The 26,976-nt window shown below is 51.2% G+C and overlaps 2 protein-coding genes across 2 annotated transcripts in view; one reads left to right on the top strand and one right to left on the bottom strand.

The window, feature by feature from the left end:
• The window catches only part of LOC144940754 (uncharacterized), a 60,689-nt gene extending 43,474 nt beyond the window's left edge, over nt 1-17,215 (bottom strand). The window contains exon 1 of the mRNA XM_078867146.1: nt 15,338-17,215. Within this exon, the coding sequence (XP_078723272.1) occupies nt 15,338-15,999 (662 nt within the window). The 5' untranslated portion in view covers nt 16,000-17,215. The remainder of the gene's footprint in view (nt 1-15,337) is intronic.
• Nucleotides 17,216-21,854: 4,639 nt separating this feature from the next.
• TMEM220 (transmembrane protein 220) lies at nt 21,855-26,681 on the top strand. The gene is made up of 6 exons (XM_078867144.1): nt 21,855-22,094; nt 22,909-22,938; nt 24,620-24,680; nt 24,927-25,053; nt 25,511-25,570; nt 26,117-26,681. The coding sequence occupies exons 1-6, from the start codon at nt 21,942-21,944 to the stop codon at nt 26,247-26,249; spliced, it is 564 nt and encodes a 187-aa protein (XP_078723270.1). The 5' UTR covers nt 21,855-21,941; the 3' UTR covers nt 26,250-26,681.
• The last annotated feature ends 295 nt before the right edge of the window (nt 26,682-26,976 follow it).

Below are 26,976 nucleotides of genomic sequence, written 5' to 3'. Positions count from 1 at the left end.
ACTTTGCCACCACCGCCACCACCACCTTTGCCACCACCTTGGTTTGAAGTTTGCGTGACTGCAGGGATCCATACTCTTTGGTTCTTTGGGTAAAGTCACGTAGGTAGAATTTTTTTTTTTTACAAAATAAATACACCACCACCACTTAGCCACCACCGCCACCACCACCTTGCCATCACCACCACCACCTTGCCACCACCACCACGTTGCCACCACTACCACCACCTTGCCACCACCACCACCACCTTGCCACCACCACCACCACTACCACCACCTTGCCACCACCACCACCTTGCCGCCACCACCACCTTGCCGCCGCCACCACCACCTTGACACCACCACCACCTTGACACCACCGCCACCTTGCCACCACCACCACTACCACCACCTTGCCACCACCACCACCTTGCCGCCACCACCACCTTGCCGCCACCACCACCTTGACACCACCGCCACCTTGACACCACCGCCACCTTGCCACCACCACCACTACCACCACCTTGCCGCCACCACCACCTTGCCGCCACCACCACCTTGCCGCCACCACCACCTTGCCGCCACCACCACCTTTCCGCCACCACCACCTTGACACCACCGCCACTACCACCACCTTGCCACCACCACCACCTTGCCGCCACCACCACTACCACCACCTTGCCATAAAACATAATGTGTTTATCCTTTCTGCCAATAAAACAGGAGTTGTGTGAAGATGTTCAAACACCAGATACCTTTCGCAAGGAATCGTGCATGTTTTTGCTTGCATGTCCACCGCAAAGCACTGCGTGTGGTTAAATGCAGCCACTTGATTCCTTGCAAAGGGTTTCTATTCGGCGTTAGAACATCTTAACACAACTCCCGTTTTATTGCCAGAAAGGGTAAAACCTATTCTCATTTTTTTTTCATACTTTGATACTGGCCAAAAAAGAAAGGTCCCCACGTTATACTTTTGCTATGCTCGACAGCAAAACGCTTCCTCGAGTTTCGCTGACCCTGGCTACGAGGCCCGACAACAGCTCCTGTTGATGAATTCGTGACAATCATCAACGGCGCTTCACCTTGACAGTGCAAAGCGGTCAGTGGGGGGGGTTTGAGGTGAACACTCTGCACTCCGCACACTTCTCTGGAGGCAAGGCTTGTGTGTCTTTGTGTGATAGCGTTCTCGCTAACAGCACTTGCCCCAAACAGTCTGTTAAGGCTACACGAGGGATCTTTATCTGTGTGTGATAGTGTGGTGGTGCTCGCAAACAGTGCTTGCCCCAAACAGTCTGTTAAGGCTACACGGGGGATCTTTGTCTGTGTGTGATAGTGTGGTGGTGCTCGCTAACAGCACTTGCCCCAAACAGTCTGTTAAGGCTACACGGGGGATCTTTGTCTGTGTGTGATAGTGTGGTGGTGCTCGCTAACAGCACTTGCCCCAAACAGTCTGTTAAGGCTACACGGGGGATCTTTGTCTGTGTGTGATAGTGTGGTGGTGCTCGCTAACAGCACTTGCCCCAAACAGTCTGTTAAGGCTACACGGGGGATCTTTGTCTGTGTGTGATAGTGTGGTGGTGCTCGCTAACAGCACTTGCCCCAAACAGTCTGTTAAGGCTACACGGGGGATCTTTGTCTGTGTGTGATAGTGTGGTGGTGCTCGCTAACAGCACTTGCCCCAAACAGTCTGTTAAGGCTACACGGGGGATCTTTGCCTGACTGTGATAGTGTGGTGGTGCTCGCTAACAGCGCTTGCCCCAAACAGTCTGTTAAGGCTACACGGGGGATCTTTGTCTGTGTGTGATAGTGTGGTGGTGCTCGCTAACAGCACTTGCCCCAAACAGCCTGTTAAGGCTACACGGGGGATCTTTGTCTGTGTGTGATAGTGTGGTGGTGCTCGCTAACAGCGCTTGCCCCAAACAGCCTGTTAAGGCTACACGGGGGATCTTTGTCTGTGTGTGATAGTGTGGTGGTGCTCGCTAACAGAACTTGCCCCAAACAGCCTGTTAAGGCTACACGGGGGATCTTTGTCTGTGTGTGATAGTGTGGTGGTGCTCGCTAACAGAACTTGCCCCAAACAGCCTGTTAAGGCTACACGAGGGATCTTTGTCTGTGTGTGATAGTGTGGTGGTGCTCGCTAACAGCGCTTGCCCCAAACAGTCTGTTAAGGCTACACGGGGGATCTTTGTCTGTGTGTGATAGTGTGGTGGTGCTCGCTAACAGCACTTGCCCCAAACAGTCTGTTAAGGCTACACGGGGGATCTTTGTCTGTGTGTGATAGTGTGGTGGTGCTCGCTAACAGCGCTTGCCCCAAACAGTCTGTTAAGGCTACACGGGGGATCTTTGCCTGTGTGTGATAGTGTGGTGGTGCTCGCTAACAGCACTTGCCCCAAACAGTCTGTTAAGGCTACACGGGGGATCTTTGTCTCTGTGTGATAGTGTGGTGGTGCTCGCTAACAGCACTTGCCCCAAACAGTCTAAGGCTACACGGGGGATCTTTGCCTGTGTGTGATAGTGTGGTGGTGCTCGCTAACAGCACTTGCCCCAAACAGTCTAAGGCTACATCATCACTGGTGACAATTATATGAACCGGTTCTGGGCCTCACCTAGGTCGACTCCGCCTCAAATGAGTACCTGGTGCGTTGTGTAAACATCAACGCTGCAGAGACAAAGAGGGTCGGGCCTGGTGCTGGCCACCCACCCCCTCGTATGCCGTGCCGGCCTTCATAGGTGCTCGCTAACAGCACTTGCCCCCTAAAGTCTGTTAAAGGCCATACGGGGGACATTTGTCTTTGCGATGCGACAAGGACCAGGGGATGCTGATGCAGTCACCCGCTGGTGCTCGCCCGGCACTATATTTGGGGGGGGGGGGGCAGAGTGCGTGGCGTGGCAACGTGACGCGCTCGGAGTGCGATCGAGTGGTGCGGCGTGTGCACGTGTGCCGGGTCGTCACGTGGTCGTGCAGTCGGCGTGTGCGTGAGCACGTGGGGAGCGGCAGTGCAGCAGTTATAGCGCTCTGCGTTACGAACCCCCGCGACCCGAGTTCGATTCGCGCTCGTGGCCAATGACGAATATTTTAACTGGGCCTCCCCTAGGTCGACTCGGCCGCAAATTAATGCCTGGTATGGCGTGTAAACATCGCGGCTAGGGGGGGTGGGGCAAAGGTGGTTCGGGCGTGTTTCCTCGTGTGCCGTGCCAGCCTTCATAGGTGCTTGCTGACAGCTCTTGCCGCAAAGGTCTGTTAAGGCTATACGAGGTGGTGGTGAGGGGGTGGAATCTTTGTACTTGTCTTTTGTGTCAATGTGTGAAAGGTGCGAGTCTGTTCGTGTGCGTCAATGTGCGAGTTACACAAATATTAAAGAGACGGCCGGGGCGTGGTTCTGGCCACCCATCACCACCACCACCTCCTCCTCCTCGGGTTCCATGCGAGTGCTGATCGCCAACAGCACAAGCTCCAACCGTCTGTTGGAAGGCTATGCGGGCGATCTTTGTCTTTTGATGCAATGGTGTGTGAATGTTCGTGCGTGAGCGCGCAAGTGTTCGTGTGGCAGCGTGTGTGACCGTGTGCGAATCTAACCGTCAGGTCGGTTAACGGTCGCGTTTGTCAGCTTGTATGATGGACGTGAACAAAAATACGAAGTGTGTGCCGAGTCGCTCGCGAGTGGGGATGTTTGCTCGTGCGAATATCCGAGTGTGTCATTGCACACTATATTGTCCGTCCGTGTGTTTGCATCGCCATGTGTGGGTAAGTATTGCCAGCGTTAAGTCCGAGCCCGTCGCTGCATGTCTACACGAGCGATTGCCCGCGTGCTGTGTACGTGGTTTTATCGTGAGGGTCTGTGTGTCGAAGATTGCTGGTGTGTGTGTCAGTGTGCTTATGTCTCTGTCCCGGCAAGGATTATTCAACATCGCCTTGCTGGGTAGACTGAGGAGAGGCTTGCGGAGCCCCAAGGCGGTTTCAGGAAAGGGCGGTCCTGCACAGATGCCATATTTTCTGTCCGTCTGCTACAGCAGAGGTGTAGGGAATTCCAACAAGACCTACATTACTGCTTTATTGACCTGGGCAAGGCAGATGATACCATCAATAGGCCTGGGCTCTGTGTAGTTCTTCGTGTTTTTGGAGTCCCTAACCCTCTGCTCACGATCATTAAGGACCTTCATAATGGTGAGCGGGCCCGGGTAAAACTATGCGGCCGGGAGTCCGAGCCATTCCCTGTACACCTTGGGGTGCGACAGGGATGTCCTCTGGCTCCCACATTATTTATAATCTATTTCGACCACGTAGTTCGTGAAGCCTTCAATAGCTGTACCGGAGGAATTTCCATCTGGTACAGATACAATGTGGTCAAGGGATGGCTCCCTATTGCTCAACCATGTTATGTATGCCGATGATCTGGTAATTTCTGCTCACTCAGAGGAGGAATTGGAGGCGCTGCTGCTAGACCTGGAGCCTGCCACTAAGAGGTGGGGCCTTACCATCAGCCCCACCAAAACGAAGCACCTGCCTGGGTATTTTCTACCATCGGACACTCCACCCCCACAACTCCCAAATTGGTGATAGGGCAGTTGTGGAGAGAGTGGAGAGTTTCCCATACCTGGGCAGTGTGCTCATGACCGGCTCCGGTTTAACAGCAGAGGTCTCACTCAGAATCAGTCGAGCGGCATTATCTTTCCATCGGTAGCGTAACGCTGCGTGGAAGCTACCTGTCTGTCGCTCCGCACGAAGCTTCAGATCTTCTTGGCCACGGTCATTCTCTCCCTTCTCTACACTTGGGAAACGTGGACCCCCTTAATGGAACATCTTTGCCGGTTAGAAACATTTAGGCTGGCCTGCCTACGATCCATCCTGGGTATAACCAGGCTGGATTGTGTGAGGAGTTCACAAATCCTTGAAAGATCTGGACAAAGTCCCATCGGTGAGCTCCTCCAGGAGTCAAGACTGCATTGGCTGGGCCATGTTGTCCGCATGCCCAGCCACCGCATGCCGAAACAGTTTTTGTTCGGCTGGATCGAGGGGGTGAAATGGGCGCGGCATGGGCTAGAGAGGAGATGGAGTGATGTGGTACAGGAGGATGTGGAGCTGCGTGGACTTGCCAATGACTTGTACCACCAGTGTCAAGATCGACCTGTGGAGGAGGCTCGTGAAGGACGCTACTGGGCAGCAGAGCGCCGGGTGGCTAAAGCACAACAAGTTGGCACAGTAGGGGGCACAGGTGGCACATCAGCCAGTCGTCTCAGTCAGTCGGCCCGTGGCACCTGCTGGGTCTGCCCCGTGACCTCCTGCCAGCGGGCGTTCGACACTTCACGTGGCCTCAAGGTGCACATAGCCTGGCACAAGCGTCGTGGTGACGTCACCGCCACTTAGTGGCGAATGGGGGTTTTTGTTGTTGTTATGTCTCTGTACGATGATGATTTTGAGTATGCGCCTGCGTGTGTCATTGTATTTGTGGCGAGTGGTAGGGCAGTAGTTAGTGCACTACTGTACGAACCCGGTGACCCGAGTTTGATTCCTGCTCACGGCCAAAGATCGGTGACAAATATCCGAACCGATCCCAGGCCTCCTCTAGGTCGGACTCGGTCTTAAATAAGTACCTAGTGAGGTTTGTAAACATCAGCAGTGGGGAGACAAAGGCGGCCGGGTGTGTTGGTGCTCGCCACCCATCCCCTCATGTGCCGTATCGGCCTTCATGGGTGCCTCATTGACAGCACTTGCCCCAACATTCTGCTAAGGCTATAGAGGGGATCTTTGTCTTGTGTATATGTATGACTGTGAGCGTGTTGCTTTATGCATGTGTCAGTGTGTTTAAGGTTGTTGGTGTGCGTGTCCACGTGTGTATCCGAGTGTGTTCGAGACAGGGGGGGGGGGGCGCGTGTCTGTCTGTGTGCGTGGTGGCTGTGTGGAAGACTCCCACACAGACGTGCGGTGCTATAATTATCAGTGCGCGAGCACAAGCGTCCACTCCTCTCCATGTGGCGGTGAGACGCGGCCTAATATTATCGCTCGGTTTCGCAGTGATAACATAAACAGCGCCTGTGACTGCATAACCAAGCCCCTAACACACGCCACTCGAGCTGGGGCGATGTGTTTATGGTGAACGTCGGTTAATCAACATCATCAAATTGTAAACTATTAACTTTTTTTTTTGTCCCCGATGACTCGGAGGGCCACAAACCCTTGCCACCTGAAGGTGGGAAACCCCCTGCAAGCCACGCCCCAGTGCGACGCCTGCCGACTATGACATCACCAAACCCCACCCATTACGTCCCGTTCAGCGGCACACGTGGTAACAAGCGGTGATGCTTTTTTTCGTGAACGAGCATTTTGCTGTTATTCCAATAATCGCGTAATCAAACTGATAAAAGGCAATCGATTACTTGCAAATACTCGGAGGGTCCCCCGCTCGACACGAACACCGCTGCGCGCTCACATCCGTGCCACTCCCGCAGCACCTTCCCACCGCACGAGTCGGCAGACACGTGCTCACTAAGCCCAAGAAGTAATTTGTTGTTAATGTTTTATGACGGTGAACAAAAATAATAAAACGGCAAGATAGTACAATAAAGTATCCTTTGCAGCCGGTTGTAAATAAAATTGTGTGCGCGCGCGCGTGTAATGACACTGTGGTAATAGTGGGATGCACAGGTGGTGCATCTGCCAGTCATCTGTGTCGGTCAACCCGGAATAACATTCGTGCGATGGCCTCAACTTGTACGACGAGTCCTAATAAGGAGGAAGTCGGTGTGCGGCTGTCAATCTCCGCATCACTGCTGCCCGTCAAATGTATTCCGATGGTGGCCTCGGACAAAGTGACCACACGATACACTTTTCTGCAGGAGCGGCTGATGGTTTATTTTGTCTGCAGAACGCACGGAGGCCGAGCGCTTCTTGAAACTTATTCGTGTTGCCACGTGCACCTTCGGCGTGTATTATTAGTCTTATCGGGCGAAGCCTTGCTGGGTAAATAAAAAAAAGGGCTGCGTTTATTTATTTATTACTTGTTCTTCATTATTTGCAGGCTTTGCCGAGGGTCAGGGCTAGGTGTTGTTTTGCACGAATCATCACAAGCACCAGGCAACAGCAACGCGACACCGCCACATGCGTTATGCGGTCACCCTGCAATGATAATAGCAGCACCAACACCAGTGCTGCCGTCGCGAATGCGGCGTTCATTTGTAACTTCACCGTGACAAGAATCGCTGTAAAAAAAAAGGAGTAGTTTTGGTATTTAGTCTCGCGTTATGGTTCTTATTTTTTATTATCTCTTTCGCCGTCCAGTGTGCTACTGAAGGTGAGTTGCAGCTCCATTAGTTTGTGTGTTGAACACACAAACTAATGCTGAAGTCATGCACTCCCAAAAGGGGCGTTGCGTTGCATGGGAAGGAGATATATTGTCCGCTTATTTATTTTGCAGCAAATAAGACCGAGAGACCGGTCTCTGACGTGGTCTCTAAAAATAACAAAAGAAACGTGAGAATTTGCACTTATCGGATGCCTCTCGCAATGTCTCAAGGCGATAGATTGACTGCCCAATATGTCTCAAGGCGATAGATTGACTGCCCAATATGTGATGGAACTCTCTAGACATTAATAGGATGGATGGGCGCGCACGGGTCTCCCTATGGGGACATGCCGACGATGACAGATTTGATATTCCGGTTTGTGATGGGACGGCACGCGGTCTGACCACGTGTCTCTCTCTCTCTTCTCTCTCCAGTATCCATCCGTCACCTAAAGCCCTCAAACTCTTTGAGAAAGCCGTTTGCGACGCTGGCAAACCCCACTTGCCCCGCTTGGGCCGGCGGCCTGACGGCTTGCCGACGGTATACCCCGGACCGCCGGGGCGTTTGTTTACACAGGGGCAGAGAGCGTTGCACAATTATAAACACTGTACACGATAGCGTGACTTTTGTGTGTATGGGGGGGAGTGGGGGGACGACGACACTGTACGGCTGTTGGGTAGGAACAGGAACGGGGTTCACGACGGTTCGTGGAGCGCCCCCCACCACCTCCACCCACCACTACCTCCACCCACCAACACCACCACCTCTACCCACCACCTCCACCCACCAACACCATCCACCACCCACCAACACCACCACCACCACCCACCAACACCACCACCACCACCCACCAACACCACCTCCACCACCCACCAACACCACCTCCACCACCCACCAACACCACCACCCACCTACCACCTCCACCCACCAACACCACCACCTCCACCCACCAACACCACCACCACCTCCACCTACCAACACCATCACCTCCACCCACCAACACCATCACCTCCACCCACCAACACCACCACCTCCACCCACCAACACCACCACCTCCACCCACCACCACCTCCACCCACCACCTCCACCCACCACCCTACCACCACCCTACCACCACCACCTCCACCCACCACCCTACCACCACCACCACCTCCACCCACCACCCTACCACCACCACCTCCACCCACCACCACCTCCACCCACCACCCTACCACCACCTCCACCCACCACCACCACCCCCACCACCTCCACCACCTCCACCCACCACCACCACCTCCACCCACCACCCACCACCTCCACCCACCACCACCACCCACCACCACTACCCACCACCACCTCCACCCACCACCACCACCTCCACCCACCACCCACCCACCCACCACCCCACCACCACCACCCACCACCCACCACCACCACCTCCACCCACCACCACCTCCGCCCGCCGTCACCGCCGCGTTTTTCGGGGGCCGACGGGGAGAGACAGCGGGAGCGTTGATGTCCTTTTTGCTTCGGGGGGGGGGGGGGTGTGTGGGGTGGGGTAAGGGGGTCAGGTCCTCAAAAAACACGCAGCTAAGCTCTTGCCTGTAGTAGCAGCCGCATTCCGCGCCTCGCGCTCGCTCAGAGTGATTTCACCCCCCCCCCCCGCGTGCAGTGAGTGTCGCAGTGTCGGGGGTTTTGTTTGGCATTTCTGAAATGAAGTCCGAACAGTTTTGTTTTGCCTTTCTTCGAGATTTTTGGCCGCGATTACGGAACCGGGCACATTTCTGGGAGGAAACGACAAAAAAACATGCAATGAAACCCCAAGTCGTGGTATCTGAAGTTGCGTTATCTCCACGTAACCAATAAAACACGACGAACATGCGATATTAAACCGTAAGCTGGCGAGGCTGGGATTTTTTTCGATGTCCTAAGTGGCATAAACTCTACACCTAGAACAATGACACGGCCGAATTTGCAAACGGTTACTGTGACAAAGAGAGGAAGAGAGACAGAGAGACGCAAAACGAAAAAGCGTACAAAATGTAAAACCCCCCACACACACACATTGTTTTTGTAGCCACTGCCTTAAAACTTAAATATTTGCCCGGTAAATAATTACTCTGGTGGGCCTTCAACGAACCGACACGGAATGTTTAAGCCAGAGTGGCCCTGCAGCTAAAGTAACGTAAACACTGCAGACGTTACCTCTGCTATATTTGGAACGCAGTTGTCATGGCCATTTATTTATTTACAACATTCCCTGGCTCTGCTTGCTTGCTGCCGCCCCCAACTGTTGTTTTCACGCTGCCAAGTCGTGAAAGGGTTGCGATTCACTTGAGTTTTGACGTTCGGAGCAAGCCGCACCAAGAAGCGTTGACAGTGGCCGTAGGGTGGTGGCGAGGATGGGCGGAATTAGAAGGCCATTTGAATGAGACCTTCCTCGAAATGCCCTCAGGTTGCTGCTCATGGTGGCACGTCCCAGGTGAAAATAATGAATGACAGTTTCTAACACGATACAATAATTAGCAACGTTGTGGAAACAAAAGTATAAGTATATCTGGCAGTTCTCCACCAACGCTTCAAGAGAGCCTGACTCTACCGATGAAAACAATGAATGTCGAAACTGGTCGAGAATTTGTTTTCTTGTATTAAACCAATGCTACCGAGAAAGAAAAAACATCACTCCCAGACGCATGTGTGGGCCATGGGGTGAATACAAATACTTATTTTTTTGTATGTGGAGGGGCAGATATCGAAGAAGGCAAATGGTCTGATTATTTTCTTTCGTAAAAAATGTTTGTGGTAAATTTGGTATTCACGATATTCTTAAAGTGCGAGGCTATCACAACGGGGGACTCGGTTTCGCAGGTGAGTGTGGCCTGCCAGTTGGGCGTGGCCTGCCAGTTGGGCGTGATGCTGCTACTATGTGGTGGTTTTTACCTAACGAAATAATTTGTGAATTTCAAAATTGGCAAACTCGGACCGTGACGCTGGCACACATTGGCCGGCTCTATTTTCGAACAAAGTCTCGGGATTTTCAACGTCCGCTGTAAAGCGGACGGTGCGTAGTTTATGTTTCGATACACCCGTGGTATTAACCAGGGCCGCCGCTGCGCTTGGAACCGCGGAACCTCGGCAACAAATGGCGAACGCGCTAACCGCTCGCTCGGCCACGTCACCGCGATGTTCCAAAACGGGTGCGGTTTGACCCGGGCCAAACCATCTCTGACCGGTGGGAGGAATGGCTGAAGAAAGAAAAAAAACAAAGAAAGAAATAGATTCCACGCCCACCTCCCATGTGCCGCTCTTCCCCCTGCACGCAGAAATGTCCCGAGCCTCGAGGGCACCACCAGTTTGGTCACTTAAACAAATATTGGCTTTGACTTTCGAGTTTCTCCGTTTTGAAAGCGGGGCACAGTGGCTGCTAAAAATAAATAAATAAATAACACAACATGAACCATTTCCATGCTCAAGCCGAGGTGTGAGAGGTGTACAGTGACCGCTGTTCACAGAAAAACAGCTTTTATAGCTCATCGGACGGATTCCTCCAGTATAAATACATATTCTGGTTCTGCTCAGCGATTCTAGGGCTCACATTTCAGTCGGGCCGAGACGACGCTCGGCGGCCTTTCTGCGAAAGCAAAGCAAGACGCCTGCACGAGAGGTCAAAAGATGTGAAGGAGCAGCCATGCAATTACTTGCGCACACCACTGCCAGAGGGCCTCCCCCCCCCACTGGAGGCGGCTCTACAGACACCCTCTGGAGCAGGGGACAGCAAACCCGAGGCTCTAGAGCCGTACGCAGCTCTTCAAGGACCGCTTCGTGGCGTTGTTTATCAAGGAACCGTCGTCCCGTATTCACCAGGTGCACTGATGCTCTTGAAATACTGAGAGTTTTTTTTTTACTGAATTCCAAAAAAATGGCTCATTATTTTGGTTGCCGACACCTGCTCTAGAAGGTATTTTTTGGCCTACTCTTTCACGCCGGCCAGATGATGTCTTGTTAGAGATGGGAGTACTCAATTATTTTGTTCTGCTGGATGGACTGAGGCAGTTGGGGGGGGGGGGATTTAAGAAACGGATTAATTGTTTTGACCATCGTATCATCGGGAGGTTGAAACAACGGCTCCCATATTTGCAAACCCGGCACAGCATCACGGGAGAAGCATGTGCGCAACTAGGAAAATCAGGGGTTGCTCCCATGCGCTGGCCATCGTGCTGTTTAACCTGACAGTTGTGTACATTCCACATTCCTATGGCGTCAAGTAAAGACTTATTCCACCCACCAGGAGAGGCAGCAATGTTCGGTACGTGCGCACGGGCGAGAGGGCAATGTCAGCGTGAGGGACACTAAACTCCTCGCAACGACGCTGCCGTGTGCTATCGCTTCGCCAAATAATCCTGCCTATAAATAATTGCATCCCAGATCTGAAAAGTAAATCGGTTTGCGCAGAATTACCGCCTAAATCATCTCACTTATATTGCATTACAGAGGGATTAGACTCTGCCTGCTGAATGTCGGCCAGACACTGAAATATTTATCGATGTTAATTATCCACTCGCGTTATTTCCGATACGATCATTTTCAACTGCAGCCACATTATTTATCTGCGCTTGATGTCAAAACGACAAGTCACATTGACCCCCCCCACCCACCCCTGCTGTTCATGAAGGATACATAAGGGTGAAGTCTGGTCCAGGAAATTACCATACACCCCAAGGCACACGTAGGGCCAAATATTACTCAACTAATTTTTATTTTACCAGGTAATCCCCACTGGGCTGTATAGCTCTTTTTCAGAAGTGGCCTGGCCACAAATGATGGCCCAATGAAGTGGCTTATCATGCGCAAATGTATAGCCGCCAAATACTCTAAGCGCATGTTTCTAAATGTGGAGGGAAAACTGGAGGACCCGGAGAAAAATCCACAGGACCACGGGGAGAACATGCAAACTCCAAATATACAGACGTCAGAGTCAGGATCGATCCCACGACATGCTGTATATACTAGGTGAGGTAGTTAACATCTCACCACCGGGGCACCTACATTTATAAATAGAACAATAACAACATCGTGAGTAGGAATCACAATTGCAAGTATATTGTAATCGTTAATTCTAATTCTTTATGAATGACACAAAGGAAATTGTAACCGAGTCTGGGTCTGACCTCAGATACCTGCACTTGTCATTGGCCAAGATCAATCAATCCACATTTGGATGAATGCCTCCACAAGGTATATTTGAGCCCAAAAAGTAAAACAAAAATCTACAGGCCAGTCGCGATGCGTCGATTCGCTGCTCAAGATCGAACGCTACGCTCACGGTATCTACTTGTTCTACTTAGTTACTCGGCATAGCCAGACTGAGTCTGAAAAATCTAGAGACTCCATTGGGATATTTGACCAATTCCATTGAAATGTTTGTGTTTTAAGCCTATGAGACGAAACTAGGAGTACCTGGAGAAAACTCACCAGGCGTATCAGGAGAGTGCACTCGAAAGGCAAGCACAGATGGGTTCATGAAGCCACTTGCTGTTCTGTCATCTATTCGCTACCTTGCAGCCCAGTGTATTTGTGAATTCACCTAATCCGTGGGATCCATCAACCACCTGCCTATAAAGCGCTAGATCACAGACGTGTGCCACATCGCACGTTTCAACAACAATACTTTAATTAATAAAATAAACAAAAGCAATGAATAAAACACGCCGCGCACATCTGCCAACTGCGCCAGGCTGGGGGACGGGCATCCGATACATAGTGGGGCACGTGGAGTGGCCTCAGTTTTGCGTGTACCTGCAACTGGGCCCGGTGTGAGCCGTGTCATGGTCAGGCAGTTCCCTATCGCAACAACTCTGACCCCAACCACCGACCCCCCTCCCACCCCCCCCTCAACCGATGCAGCAACTGAACCTCGAAAGAGGTCGTTGGGGCCTCGCAGGGTGGTGGAATTCGACGGGAGAAACTGATGCACCAAACAGCTACCCAGCCGAGCTGATGCAACCTGACCTGAACCCAAAACCCAAATGTGACCCGAACCCAAACGTGATCTGGTCTGATCTGTCACTGGATGGCCACGTCTGCTGCCAATATATGTACTCGAGTGACTCAAGGCGATGATGTCTTCCCCCCCCCCCCCCCCCGATGATAACACTGGTCAACCAAAAAAAAATTCTGGCCTGGACTTTTGCAGCTGTTTTAGACTAATTTGAGGGTGCTGATTCCAAATCTGATCTCAGATTTGCTCTATCACATATCATTTTTATGCTATCGGCATACCCCATTTTCATTGATTTTACCCGAAATTAACTCTGTCACTTATGAATGCAAGTTGTTGCGAGTCAGTGACTGCTTTAGTGTTAAAATATGGTGCTGTGTTTTTAGGATAGTGTCTTTATAATATCATTTTATGTAGATATCCACATTTATTTAATATTTTTCTTCTGCAGTTTTTATTGAAAATGCAATATTTGATATCTCAAAAACCTGATGTGATAGACAAAAACTGATGCCAGATTTGGTATCATCACCCCAAAATTACCTTAAAACCGTTGGAATACCTTATGCCAGAAAAAGTGTGTTGACCAGTGTAATCAGGCCGGATAATTGTAAACTGTAATAACATTTCAAACCGGATTGAATTAATTTGTCATTTATGACAATGAAGGTTTTTTTTATATCGGGCCTTTCATTGAAATGTCACAAAGCGATGTACACGTGAAACATTTTCCACACACCATACATAAATATTAAGCGCTTCACAAAAAATCAAATTATGGTCTTAATTTTTTTAAAGAAAATCATTGGCTGTGTCTCCAATGCAAAACCGGATAAGTTATCCCTGTACTCGAGGAACAATTTGGCACAACGAGAAGCCAGCGCGAGTATATCTTAAACCCCGAAGAGCGATTTGGATGCCAAGTGGCCCCAGGTTCTTGGTGAGAGATAAGGCACGGGGCGCTGAACAGCTCTGATGAGACGAGATTTGACAACACGACGATGTCACGCAGCCTAAGGTGCCCCGGGTACACCCCCCCGGAACACTCGCTCACACACCTGGTTGGTGCCTGACCATAGCCAGGTGCACTGTCACTTCAGTGGTATTGGTACAGCAAGGACACCTGTGTGTCCACCATGAACCCAAAAAAATCCCACGATGACAATCATCATGGCCAACCAAACCATGCCCTCACAAAAATAACACCATGCCCCTCATGGGCAAACGATGCCTATGACATCAAAGTCATGCCCGTACAGAAAGACCGTGCACAATTCTTAGCAGACCACATGCCCCCTTCTTACCAAGCCATACCCCTAAAGAGAAAAATCATGACCCTCACGCAGATCCTGCCGTTAAAATAAGTCCATGCCCTTGATATACAGTAGTGTAGTTCAATGTCCTTCACACCAAATCACATCGTGCTCTTTACACCAGTCCATGCCACTCACACCCAAGACCACGGCGATGGAAGAGGTGAAATTGATCATGATGAACGATAATAAAAATAAACGATAATAAAAATAACCCACGCACCACACACAAACACGCCGACAACAGACGCACATTGGGCGACGAAGTGCCGGCGACGTACCCTCGTGCCAGGCTAGGTGCACTGTGTGCCACGTGAAAGTGTGAGAGGCTCGGAACAGACCCAGGTGGTTATGGGTTCACCGACTGCCATGTACCAACTTTGTTGTGTTTTAACCGCCCGGGCGCTCTGCTCGTTGTAGTGAGCGTTGCTCCTTCAATTGCACATACCACCACCACCAACAACAACAATAACAATCGCAACCACCCAGCAAGAGTTTATGGCAGGGCCGGGACGGGTCAAGGCGGGTTAATTAAGAGGGGGGGGGGACAAGGTGCGGGAGGGGTCAGGGAGGGGGGTCAGAGAGGGGTCAGGGAGGGGGTCTGAGAGGGGTCAGGGAGGGGGGTCAGAGAGGGATCATGGAGGGGGTCAGGGAGGTCAGGGAGGGGTCTGGGAAGGGGTCAGGGAGGGGGTCAGGGAGGGCTGTCAGGGAGGGCTGTCAGGGAGGGGTCAGGCAAGGGGTCAAGGTGGACCGGCCAAGCGAGACGGAGGAGGCAGCGTCGGTCACTCACGAAGCGGGCAGCTGCAGGGGCGCCGCTCCACGCCGCTGGAAGACGCCGTCGACGAAGACGCCGTTCTTGCCCAGGCAGCGCAGGAAGAAGTGGGGGTGCACGAAGGCCATCTCGAGGTGCCTGCGCGACACGAAGCTGGAGCGACCCACCGTGACGTGGGCACCCCCCTCGTCGCCGCTGCTCGAGGTCCTCCCCACCCACAGCCGCTTTTGTCTCACTTCGTACTCCACGTCTTTGCCCTCGATGGTAGCCAGCAGAGGTCCCGTATCGTCGCCGGAGCCGACCCGCATCCTGATCCTCCTGCCGCTGCTGCTGCTGCTGCTCGTGGTGGTGGTGGTGGTTGCGGTGGTGGCCGCAGTGGTGGCCATATCAACCTCCTTGTCTTCGTCGTCCTCCTCGTCCTCCTCCTCCTCTTCCACGTGGCTGTTGCCCTTGTTGTTGTTGTTGTGGTGGTGGTCGTCCGTGCTGTTGTTGTCGCCGCAGTTGTTGTTGTTCTCCTCGTGGTTGTTGTTGTCGGCGGGGCCGCGTGGACCCGCGGGCCGCGCGTCTCCCACGCCCCAGGCGAGGCCCCGTGCCGGGCTGAGCGGAGACGTCTTGAGGCCCAGCAGGAGCCGTGCGGGACCTTGGTCTGACATGGCCACGCCCGGGTCAGACACGGCCATCGACGAGACGCGGCCACGAGGTTGGAGATGGTGCGAGATGGTGGAGGTTGATGGTGATGGAGGTGGAGGAAGGAAGAGATGGTGGGTGGTGGTTGCAGATGATGATGGTGGAGGAAGGTGATGATGATGGTGGTTGCAGGTGATGATGATGATGATGGAGGAGGAAGGTGATGGGTGGTGGTTTCAGGTAATGATGATGATGATGGAGGAGGAAGGTGATGGGTGGTGGTTTCAGGTGATGATGATGGTGGTTGCAGGTGATGATGATGGAGGAAGGTGATGGGTGGTGGTTTCAGGTGATGATGATGGTGGATGGTGGTTGTAAATGATGGCGGAGGAAGGTGATGGGTGGTGGTTTCAGGTAATGATGATGATGATGGAGGAGGAGGAAGGTGATGGGTGGTGGTTTCAGGTGATGATGATGGTGGTTGCAGGTGATGATGATGGAGGAAGGTGATGGGTGGTGGTTTCAGGTGATGATGATGAACGTAGATGGCGGTTGCAGGTGATGATGATGGAGGAAGGTGATGAGTGGTGGTTGCAGGTGATGATGATGATGGGAGCAAGCAAGAGGAGGTTGGGGGTGGTGTTGATGTGGTTGGAGACGATTTACAAAGTCCAGGAAGAGGCGGGGGGTGTTTGGAAAAGCTTGAGCAGAGTCGGAGAGGAGAGCGGTGGGATGGATAACGACGTTGGGCGGTTTCGTTGGGAGGTGAAACGCGTGGTTAGAGATGGAGGATGGAGACCACGGATGAGGTGGACGAGATTGTTGATATTGAGATGGTGAAATGGGGAGTTGTTGTTGTTGTTGCTGCTGCTGGTGGGAGGTTATACGAGCAGATAGCGAAGACGATAAACTCAAGGCGGTGACGTTGGGAGGACAAGATGGGCTAGAAGGGCGCGGCGAAGGAGATTGGAAGTTTTGCGGATCGACGAAGTGAACGAGGCGAGGGGACGAGATGGCGTTGAGTTCCCTTCTGGTTGGAGGCGGCCCCGGCGGACAGCGAAGAACGCAGCCCAAGTTCCCTTCCAAGTCTCGCCGCCTCTCCCTCGCTTACCGCTTCTCTGTCAAGGGCTGTCGCTGCCGCCGCCGCCGCTGCTGCTGCTGGAAGAGCCCGTCAGCTTGGGTCTCGACTCAGATCTCCTCCTTCCCTCCGCGGCCGCTGCTGTTGCTGCTGCTGTCGCGACTGCTGCTGATGCAGAAGCGATGATGACTTCGCTGTCTGGATAGGGAGCTGGTGCGGTGCGGTGGTGAGAGGGGGGGGGGAAGAAACCCCGCAGCGGAGTCTCGAAAGCCAAATGCCGCTGGATGCCGGAGCGGAGTTAAACTTTTTTGTTTAATACGTCGCTGCTGTATCGTTCGAACCGGTCGACAACTCGTGTCGAGCGACGTTCGTCGAGTTCAGCGACAGCTCGCGCAGGCCGAGTTCTGCGAGTCCGGCGAGCGCTTCCAGGTCTTCTCGTCGGCCGCGAGTTACGCGAAATCCGGATCCGAAATCGAGAGTGGTGGTGGGTGGGGGGAGATCCACTCCGGGTTGCGCGGCGCACCGTGACGCGCGTGCGGGGTGACGTCATAGTGCCGGCGAAACGAATCTGGATCGAGGCGTCGTGCCATTCAATCTCTTCCTGACTGCATCAACATCATCGTTAAAGAGTCACATAGACAACATCATCGTTACCACCATCATCACCATGTGTGTATATCATCATCATTATTCAAGGGTACCATAGACATATTCTTTAGTTCTTTCGGTAAAGTCACGTAATTAAAAACCAGTCTACATCAGTGGGTTTTTAAAATTATTTTTATTCACTTAATTTTTTTTATTTTTCTATCTACGAATATGAATTCCTGCAGTCACGAAAGTTTAAAGTCAAAAGGTTCCTTAGACATTATCGTTACCACCAACATCATCATCATGTGTGTATATCATCATCATGAATGGGTCCCATAGACATTATCATTACCACCAACATCATCATCATCAAAGAGTCCCATAGATATCATGTGTGTTCACATCATCATGTATGTATTTTATCATCAAAGGGTCTCATTGATATTATAATGTGTGTTCACATCATCACCAACGTCATCATGTGTGTACATGATGGTCATGATAAAAGGGTCCCATAGACATCATGTGTTCACATCAACAACAACATCATCATGTATGTATAGCATCATCAAAGGGTCTCAGATGTTATCATGTGTTCACATCAATATCACCACCATCGTCATCACCAACATCATCATGTGTATATCATCATGTGTATATCATCATCAAACGGTCCCATAGATAGCATCATGTGTTCACATCATCATCACCATCATCCGAAACGTCGTGATTTTTATTTTATTTTTATTTTACTTTTATTAATTTTAATTTTTTACCTACGTGACTTTACCGAAAAAATCTAAGAATATGAATATCACCATCATCATGTGTCTACATCTTCATCACACGTGTGTACATTAATTGACAATTTGCCATATCCAGTGTACTGTGTACTGTATGTGACTGTTTGTGATATTAGGATTAACAGTTTATTTTATTTGTGAATCATCACCAATAGCCGTCTGAAAAGGAATATCGAGATCAGAGATTAGGAATATCGCTTGTTGCTGTATTGCTGTATCTATTTTATGTTGAACTTATTTCGCACCACCGTACGTAGCCAACGGTGCTAATGGGGGTGCGTGGGGGGAAGGACAACAAACTAAACACAACAACAACAACGAGCAGCAGTTCTAAAGAAAGTGATCACCACCATCACCGCGCGTGTACATCGCACTTGACCAGGCGCGGTGGGCATGGCGTTTGGGGGTGGTCAGACCGCCCCCCCTTCTCAAATATGACGTCACAGAGCTCTGCCCCCCCCCCCCAAAATAAAACATGCTTCAAATCGCTTTAAACTATTGCCATTGTAGTGCGTATTTAATGTGGCGCTGCACTCTGATGTTGTAGGAGAAAACATTTATTAAGAAGTCTGTTTAATGAAGTAGAACGTGTTGTCTATATTTATTTAAAGTTGCGCATTTTGATGTGACGTCACATTTCTCACCCCCCTCCCCCACTCGTCACACATCGTCACAAATGTCTGACCCCCCCCCCTTACTTGCGTGACGTCATTTATGGACGGCCCCTAACGTGGAGCGGTGGCGCAGTGGTTAGCGCCCTGCTACTGTGAATCCAACCCACCCTATAATGACGATGCTGCCTTTTACTGATGGATGGCAATGCTACTCGATGAAGCTGCTGATGATGATTACGATGGTGCTGATGATGATGCTGAAGGCGCTGATGATGATTGATGGACATGGAGCGCCGCCACGTGGCCTCATTGCACATGCCGGATCTCAAAACTCTGCGCTTTTGTCACCGAATTTGAGCGACTCTGCGGATTTTCATAGCGACGATTTCGTTGTCGATGCGTCATCATCATCATCATCGCCGTCGTTGGCGGCGGCGACAACAGCCGTGTTAGATCCACTGCTGGATGGATGAAAGATTGCCTCCCCCCCCCCCCCAGGGCGACCACCACCGCTCTCCCGCGATGTAAGGAACAATCGCGCGAGCAGTTTGCGCACTTCGAGCTTATTTCATCGCTCCATCTCCCCCACGGTGGGAAAAACAAAAGACGACATCCTTCGCGGGACAGGCCCCGTGAATGTTGCAACGCTGAAAAGAGAGTGGACAGTTCCCGGCATCGGTTCTGATTGCCTAGGGGGCGTCCATAAATGACGTCACGCACCTAGAGGGGGGAGGGGGGGGTCAGACATTTGTGACGATATGTGACGAGGAGGGGGGGGGGTGAGAAATGTGACGTCACATCAAAATGCGGAACTTTGAATAAATATAGACAACACGTTCTACTTAATTAAATATACTTTTTAATTAATGTTTTCTCCTACAACATCAGAGTGCAGCGCCACATTAAATACGCACTACAATGAGCATAGTTTAAACTTTAAAGCGATTTGAAGCATGTTTTGTTTTGGGGGGGGGGGCAGAGCTTTGTGACGTCATTTGAGGGGAGTCTGACTTTTTGTGACGCCGTGTGACGACGACGGGGGGGGGGGGTCAAAAATCGTCAAAAATCGCGTGACGTCATTTATGAACGGCCCCTTGGGATCTTGCGTCGGTTTGCTGTTGTGTGTAAACATCAAATAAAACAAATGTTCGGCAACTACTCAAGGATGTGGGTGACTTTGGAGGCCGGTGCAAGTCAGGACGGTGCCACTGATGTCCACTTGGGCGCACGCGGTGCCAAGAGGCGGTGACTTTGATCAAGCCCCACGTGACGCGGGCAGGAAAAGCAACTTGGCAGGTAGCAGCGGCGTCATCAGCAGCAGCAGTGGCATCATCGTCATCATCGGCAACAGTGGATACAGCAGCAGCAGCAGCAACAGTGGATACATCAGCAGCAGTAGCAGCAACAACATCAGCAGCAGCAACAGTGGATACATCAGCAGCAGCAGCAGTGGCATCGGTGGATACATCAGCAGCAGATACATCAGCAGCAGACATATCATCAGCAACAGCAGAAACCACCACCACAGCAGCAGATATAAGCAGCAGCAGACACATCAGACATCAGCAGCAACATCAGAAACCACCAACACAGCAGCAGATACACCAGTAGCAGAAACAACCGCAGTTGATACGACAGAAGCAGCAGAAACAGCCTCAGCGGCAGAATCAACAGCAGCGGCGAAAACATCCAGCAACAGGAACAGTCGAGGGTAAGAAACAGGAAGAACATCAGCTATAATTGCCGCTATAAAAAAAACACTCCCGACACGAAAACATCAAAAAACCACAACTTCAGCAAACGCAGGCGGCAATAAAAAGCAGCGGCGAAAACAGCAGCAGCAACAACAAGACCAGCCAGACGAAGAACAGGGGGGCAATAGCAGCAATAGCAGCAGCAACAACAAGACCAGCAAGACGAACAGGGGGGCAATAGCAGCAATAGCAGCAGCAACAACAAGACCAGCAAGACGAACAGGGGGGCAATAGCAGCAATAGCAGCAGCAACAACAAGACCAGCAAGACGAACAGGGGGGCAATAGCAGCAGCAGCAGCAAGACCAGCAAGACGAACAGGGGGGCAATAGCAGCAATAGCAGCAGCAACAACAAGACCAGCCAGACGAAGAACAGGGGGGCAATAGCAGCAATAGCAGCAGCAACAACAAGACCAGCCAGACGAAGAACAGGGGGGCAATAGCAGCAATAGCAGCAGCAACAACAAGACCAGCAAGACGAACAGGGGGGCAATAGCAGCAATAGCAGCAGCAACAACAAGACCAGCAAGACGAACAGGGGGGCAATAGCAGCAATAGCAGCAGCAACAACAAGACCAGCAAGACGAACAGGGGGGCAATAGCAGCAATAGCAGCAGCAGCAGCAAGACCAGCAAGACGAACAGGGGGGCAATAGCAGCAATAGCAGCAGCAACAACAAGACCAGCAAGACGAACAGGGGGGCAATAGCAGCAGTAGCAGCAAGACCAGCAAGACGAAGAACAGGGGGGCAATAGCAGCAGCAGCAGCAGCAACAACAAGACCAGCAAGACGAACAGGGGGGCAATAGCAGCAATAGCAGCAGCAGCAACAACAAGACCAGCAAGACGAACAGGGGGGCAATAGCAGCAATAGCAGCAGCAGCAATACGAAGCACAGGGGGGCAATAGCAGCAATAGCAGCAAGACCAAGCAGCATCAGTTGACTTCCAGGTCTCACTGGGGGGTGCCCCAAGTCTCGTGTCGTCCCAGTTGCAACTCCCTGACCTCCCAGCTCTGCCCGGACCCCCTCCTCTCCTTGTGCCCCTAGAGGCTCCCAGCTCTGCCAGGGACCCCCCACCGTACCCCCCCCCCCACCACCGTACCCCCCCCACCACCGTACCCCCCACCCCACCGTTCCCCCCCACCGTAGTACCCCATGGCCACGTCGCAGCCGGCAGCAGCCGGAGAACTCCGACCTCGCGGCGATGTCGGCTCGAGTCGCGGTCTCGCCGGCGGCTGGAGGCAGCACGTGTGGCGGGGCTGCTGCCTGGGCATGGCGAGCTTCTTCGGGCTCGCGGCGTACGTGCAGGTGAGCTGGGGGGTGGGCAGGTGTGAAACATCGCCGTAGCATTGCCGCTGATGCTACCCACCCACACGTCGCTTTGCTGATGTTTGCGTATCTTTGTTGTTGTTGTATAACAACAACAAAACGACGCGCGCGCTCCAGCATCCCCGGAAGCCAGTGTCGTAGTTTTCTTTAGTTTTTGTAAAAAAAAAAGATGAATTATGCCGATTGGTCGGGGCAATATTGGGGGGGACCAAATCTTCCAGGGGGTCTGGGGGTCCCCCCCCAGAAAAAATATAAATTTTAAAACGAATTTCCTGCCTAAAATATTTAAAAAATCACTAACATATAGGATGGACTTTTTATTTATTTCTTACAATAATGTCTAATAGTGTATTGTATTACATTGCTCTGTTTTTTATTTTTTTACCTTTTCTTGTTTCATTGTATGTAATGCAAGAGATTAGGGATTAATAAAGTACAACCATAACCACAATCATATAAACATAAATCTATTTTATAGCAATATATTGGGGGGGACATTTTGAGCATATTTGAATATTGGGGGGGATGTGTGTCCCCCAAATATATATTAAAATTACGGCTTTGCATTTAACCCTTGTCATCACCATCATCATAATCATTAACAAGCCACGATCAATCCACTGCTGGATGAAGGCATCCAAAACTCTCAGTTGTGATGGTGGTGGTTTAATCAGACATCACCGCGCTGGTCCAGGAGCAGTGGAAGTTCGCCGTGACCGGGAGTCGAACTCGTTGTCTCACACGCTCTCTTGTTCCCCCCCCCCCCTGGTGTTGCGTGTCTGTGGCTTGCAAGAAAAACGACCCAGATGCGTGCCTGTGGACGGTAACGTACAATTTAACACACACCTTCTAATCAATTCACATATGCAGTGTGCTGTAATGCTGCGCGTGACTATGATATGATAATTATTATTTTTTCTTGATCTCTTGAATCATCATCAATGACCGGATTCAAAGGAAAAGTATCTTGATCAAGAGATTAGGAATGCCGCTGTAATGTCACTGCATGTAGGGGTGGATTTCTTTCGCACCGTACGTAGCCAACCGTGCTAATCGATTGTGCCGAATAACCACTGGGTTCCAATGAAGAGGAGAGCAAAACTTAACAAAGTTAACTTATTAAAATGAAAACCGTTCCCAAAACTTAAACTCTAATTGTCCACGGTCAACTGAGGTTTGGTCTGTAATTGGCCACGGTCCTTTACGTAATGGCAAGTTTCGGGGCCACTTCCTGGAGTCGTGGAGTTCTGCCATCACTAGTAAATTTCATAAAAGCGTGTGTTAAAAAAAAAAGTTGTTTTAAATATTACTTATTTAAAGTCGCGTCCACATGACAACTGACATTGTAATCCGCCACGCGTGTGGTTCATTCCACGGCCGAGTACTTGGGTCTCATGATTATCATTTAGCACGGAAATGGATTCAATCTTGCAACGTGTGGTTAGTTTCACGGTGGCGATAGACCCCGATTGGATGGAATCAATCGAATAAGGTCTTTGGTGGACCTCAAATTAGTTGAGAATGCGTCAGTCAAGTGTGCTCACACGAATCCCATTACGTGACCACATTTCTCCGGCTCTTATCATTCACTACACACTGGCTTCCGGTCTTGAAACGAGTACAGGCGGTTTTAAGAGCCTCCTTCTTGCTCGTTGTTTTTTCTTTAAAGCCTTGCATGGGCTTGCACCACCAAGTGTTCACCAGTTAATTCTAGATTTGAAGCTTTCGTGACTGCAAGGATTCATACTCTTAGTTTTTTCGGTAAAGTCACGTAGGTAAAAAAATGATACAGCAAATCTGGCTGTGACGGTCCCACCTGATGACGGAGACTTGTGTTGCCTCCGAAACGTCGTGATTTTTATTATTTTATTTTTATTAATTTTTATTTCATTTTTTTGCCTACGTGAGTATGTATGTTCACCAGTTAATTCATCCATACCACCCCGTTCAAGGTGGTTGAGATCCGCAGACTCCGGCCCTTCGTACCTCGATCCCGACCGGCTGCGTTCTTTGCTCGAGTCAGCGCCACACCCTAAATGCATTCCACCAAACTATAAAGGCCGTAGTGTTTGTCCTGTTAGCAAGCAAGTTTCAATATATTTCTGTTGAACCAGGCGAAAACTCAAAAATAAATCAGCATGGGTCTCATTTGTGAATGACATAGGTCACTAAAAAAATTAAAAGAAGCATGTAAAATCAAGCACTGCAATAAAGTAATCGAATAATTGATTACTTTATTGCGTGAAATCAACGTTAAATAATCAATTCTCTGCAGCGCAAATCGGCTCGGGCAGATTTGCCTCCAGACTTACCAGGGCACAGATGACAAAGTGAGCTACAGAAACGTTAAACACACAGGGTGACTACAGTCCAAATACGGACATATGTCAAAATGCAATTGCAAGTGAAGTTATCAAGCAACAGGATTTGCATTTTTAAACGACATATATAATAGTGAATGGGATATGTGCCAAGTAACTGTGTATGCGTGGATGTCTTTGCAGGTAGCGTATCTATTCCCAGCTGCCCTCAGCCTTGTGGTGGCGGTGTCACCTTCAGCTGCAGGTAATCTCGGTGGATCAGTGCAATTTAAAACAAGAGGAATGCCTTCGCAATTAAGCCCCCCCCCAGTGATCGCTTCCCTTAATCTGCCTTGAAACGACAACTCCAAATATACAACAGGCGTCAGGGTCGGGATTGAACCCACGAACCTCCTTTCCCGTAAACACAATGCGAGGCGGTCAACGTCTCGCCACCGTGGCAACACTAAAAGCACGTGGCCCTCTCCCTCCCCGCCGCCTCTCACCCAAGGCAACCACGTGTGGAAGAGCGTCGTGCACATGCACGTGGCCGCGTGCCTCTTCGGAGCGTGCCTCCTCGCCGCCGTGGCGCACAGGTCTGGCAAGCGCATGCACGTGCTGGAGGCGGAGGAGGGAAGGTGGGTCCCGGCCCGAATCCTCGGATCGTTCAAATGAAATTGTTTGCTCGCGAATTATCGCTCACAAATTCCCTGCGCCATGACCCCCCTCCCCCCACCGATTCCTCACGATTCCTTGCCGTTGTCCATCAACATGATTCAATGTTATGTATTGCTATGATCCCCGTAATCTCACATGACCATCCACTGCCATCATCCTTACACTCTCGTTACGTTTACAATGATTCCTCAATCCCGTGACACGATCTAACACCACAATCCCCGTGATCCCTCGCTATGTTTTATCGCTACGATCCCGCCAGTCCTGGACTAGAATTGTCGATCCCTCAATACTACAGTATAACTATGAATTCTTACGATTCCTGCCATGCACTGCTATGCTCCCTCGCAATGACCCCTACGATTTCTCGTTTCCCGTCACCACGATCTCTGATCCTTCGTGGTTTTGTTGTCCTAGGGAGATCGGAGGGCTCCTCCTCGTCGTCTTTTGGATGATTCTCTGCCGCAACTCCCATGAGTAAGGATCACATAGCATGAGCGTAGGAGGGGTAAGCGGGGGGTGTTACAGCCGAGACATCGCTCCGCATGTCCACCGTGAAAATTTATCGTTAAAACACGCTTATCGCGAGGGTTCATCGGCTCCTGATGTTTGGATGGAAAAACAAACATGTTGACTGGACGACCTCCACTGACCCCTTGACCTTGCAGGAACTTATGCAGGGTCACAGGAAAAGGGGCATCGGTTGAGAAGTCAGCGACGCCATGCCGAGCCGCGTACACTTGACAGAAGCTTTGCGGAGTCTCGTGACTCATTTCGGAGGTTCCTGCTGCTTTGGTCGTTTGGCCAAGTGCCCTTTTTGAGTGACGGAGGAGGTACAAGAGCCAGAGTAGCCAGGAAAAGGACAGAGCAACTCCTCGCAGATAGGTCAGCATCCGACTTGATGTGCTGCCTTCTGCAGGCAATGTGTGGGACAGTCTGCACTGTTGAAAACAAGATTGTGGTGGTCGGGAACAATGGCACGTGTCTTGACAGCCCGTGGCGGGTGACCGCGTGAGCGTGCAGGCCACACGGAGCGACGCTGCGGGCTGGCCTCGGCCTGGTGCTCGTGGCCATACCCTCCCTCGCCTGGATCTACACGTCCTTCAACGCCAGAATCATGGCCGCCAATCCCGAGCACTGCAAGAACTCGCTGTGACGCAGCCATAGCAGCGATATCGCCCACTTCGGAGCGCGAATTTCGGACTGGGTCGACCCGACAGCCAAGAGACGCATACTCCAGCTCACGTGGACCAATCGCGATTAAGCGAGCGCGGGCGAGGTGACCGAGCAGGAAAATTAGGCTGTGGCAAGTGCAGCCGGGTAGGCCATTCAGCCATCTCCAATCAAAGCACGGTTTCTGCAGTGGAAAAAGCGGGGGGTTATCGTAATGAACGTTAGAAACATTAATCGATCAGCCACACGACCGTGCACCATTTCAGCAGTGGAATTTAATTTGGAATTCAAAAGGCAATTTACAGATTTTGAGAAAATAAGAGAGATATACAGTGTGTAAGAAAGATCCCGTGCGCGATTCCATCGGGAGGCCCTTCAAAGAACCGTGGTCTAATAAAACCCACTCTGCACCCTCCCGGCATCCCCAGTGTGTGCGCGCGCGTGTATATACATTGCCATGTGTGCGCATATCTGTGCATGCACAAAGGGCCAAAGGTAACAACGGTACATTTACAAGCCAACGGTCCGCACAAAGTTTCCTCTTGTTTATTACAGAAAAGGAGGGACACATTTTGTCGAGCGATCGTGTGCAGCGCACGGCTATCCTCGGGCCTGCAGGCGTCCGCTGCTGTCTACTGGTGGACACTCGAAACACTGTCAGCCCAATGGTAGTGCAGCCAATGGTAGTGCAGCCAACGGCGTGCATATTA

This window comes from Lampetra fluviatilis, chromosome 23, assembly GCF_964198595.1.
Source record: "Lampetra fluviatilis chromosome 23, kcLamFluv1.1, whole genome shotgun sequence".
NCBI classification, from domain to species: Eukaryota; Metazoa; Chordata; class Hyperoartia; order Petromyzontiformes; family Petromyzontidae; genus Lampetra; species Lampetra fluviatilis.
Note: the sequence above shows the minus strand (reverse complement) of the source record. Positions and strands in the feature narration are given on the sequence as shown.

Excerpts from the sequence above, each read along its gene's own strand:
- TMEM220 (XM_078867144.1), top strand. The coding sequence starts at position 21,942 with ATGGCCACGTCGCAGCCGGCAGCAGCCGGAGAACTCCGACCTCGCGGC. Across the intron at positions 24,681-24,926 it reads GGTGTCACCTTCAGCTGCAG|GCAACCACGTGTGGAAGAGC; the intron begins GTAATCTCGGTG and ends CTCTCACCCAAG. Across the intron at positions 25,571-26,116 it reads CTCTGCCGCAACTCCCATGA|GCCACACGGAGCGACGCTGC; the intron begins GTAAGGATCACA and ends GTGAGCGTGCAG.